The sequence below is a fragment of the Olea europaea genome, unplaced genomic scaffold (assembly GCF_002742605.1).
Source record: "Olea europaea var. sylvestris unplaced genomic scaffold, O_europaea_v1 scaffold21331, whole genome shotgun sequence".
In the NCBI taxonomy this organism is placed as follows: Eukaryota; Viridiplantae; Streptophyta; class Magnoliopsida; order Lamiales; family Oleaceae; genus Olea; species Olea europaea.
In genome coordinates, this window is record NW_019239298.1 from 1 (window position 1) to 1850 (window position 1850).

Consider the following 1850-nt stretch of genomic DNA (forward strand, 5'->3'; position numbering starts at 1 on the left):
CTTTCTTATTAAATTTTGGTAAAAATTATAGAATAAAAATAATACATAACTAGTCCATTGACAAAGATTCGAATATAAGACTTGAAATATATTACGACCGACTCTCATCAAGTAAGTTACAAGGAAATTTGAAAATAAAATCAATTACCAACAATATAATGTAAAAAATTACTCTATTACTAACAAATAAATAAATATATATATATATATACACCGACGGATCCAGCTAAGGCGGCCGCCCTCTGGATTCCCCATTATTCCAAGTCGAACCGAGCTTGGTGTCCACTGGCCCATTGCGACCCATAATGGGACGAAAGGGATAGAAAAACCCACCAATCACAGTGTCACTTATTCAGTTGACTACAAAGTCTTTCCGTCAATAATACTCTCTCTGCTATTCATGGCCTAAACTTCATCCAAATGTTTGAGAATTTTCTTGACAAACGAGACTCAGAACTTTATGGAGTCACACACTAAAAACCAAGGGAGTAATAGTGGCTCCCACGAACCAGATTTTCTCCGACTGGTTTCTCACCACCAACAAAGCCAACCCAATCCCGGACAAGCCCCCACCGTCCACCGTCACTCCACCACCACCACCTCCTCCTCCACTATCCCTACAAACACTGCCAATAACACCGATAATAACAACAATAAGAATGATTCCGCAGCCAAGAAACCATCCAAGGACCGACACACCAAGGTGGATGGCCGAGGGCGGCGCATCCGCATGCCAGCCGTATGCGCAGCCAGAGTTTTCCAGCTGACCAAAGAGTTAGGACACAAGTCCGATGGTGAGACTATAGAATGGCTTTTGCAACAAGCTGAACCATCAATTGTAGCTGCCACTGGCACAGGTACTATTCCGGCCAATTTTTCGACTCTAAACGTTTCTTTACGCAGCAGGGGAACCACCATTTCAGCTTCACCATCCAAGTCTGAGCCTCTCTTTTTCGGTGCCACCACTGGCATGCTTGGGTTCCACCACCAGCTCACCTCAAACGGTGGTGGTTTTGGGCAATACCTAGATGCTGCAACCTCACATTCAGAAGATAAACCTAGGAGAACCATCATGAAAGATCACGAACCGGGTTCACAGACAAAACCCGGGTCATCTCAGTCCTCGAGCTTCATCCAGGCTCCCGCCGTGTGGGCTGTGGCACCAGCAACCGCCAATGTCGGGAACGCCTTCTGGATGCTGCCTGTGACTGGTGGAACTGCCATGGCTCCTGTGGGTGCAGGCCAGCAAGAACACCCCTTCTGGCAATACAAGCCCTCCCCCAATCAAAGAATTGATGGTTTTGAGTTTTCAGGTGGTGGCAACCGTTTCAACCCCGGATCAATGGTGGTGCAAAACCCATCGCCTTCAGTTCAGCAGCTGGGACTCGTCTCAGACTCTACAAACATGGGATTACTGGCCTCTATCAACGCATATAGTAACTGTAACAGTAGGATCGATTTGGGCATGAATTTACAGCAAAACCAGCAACAAGATAATGTCAGTGATGATGAAAATCCCAAAAATTCTTAATAGTTCCATATTGATGATTCGTATTAGAAAATAAAATCCCTATATTTTTCTTGTTGAATTCTTAGTTTTTCTAAGCTGGATTTTACGTAGTTTATTAATTTCTTGATGATAAGATTTCTACTTTTGTTCATCTTTTCAGTGTTCCTTTTTGCTCCACGCATTTTTCTGTATCAAATCGTGTTCAAACCGGATTACGTAAAGTAAATATATGTTATTGAGCCACGAACACTCGAAGCGACAATGTGACTAAACGTAATTGAGATGGATAGAAAGGGATTAAAAAGATTATATAATTTTCATGTTTCATGAAGATAAGTTA

At 43.0% G+C, this 1850-nt stretch overlaps 1 protein-coding gene across 1 annotated transcript; it reads left to right on the forward strand.

The window, feature by feature from the left end:
* Positions 1-320: 320 nt before the first annotated feature.
* Positions 321-1661, forward strand: LOC111380382 (transcription factor TCP23-like). Its single transcript, XM_023003926.1, has one exon. The coding sequence runs from the start codon at positions 461-463 to the stop codon at positions 1529-1531; it is 1071 nt and encodes a 356-aa protein (XP_022859694.1). The 5' UTR covers positions 321-460; the 3' UTR covers positions 1532-1661.
* Positions 1662-1850: the final 189 nt, after the last annotated feature.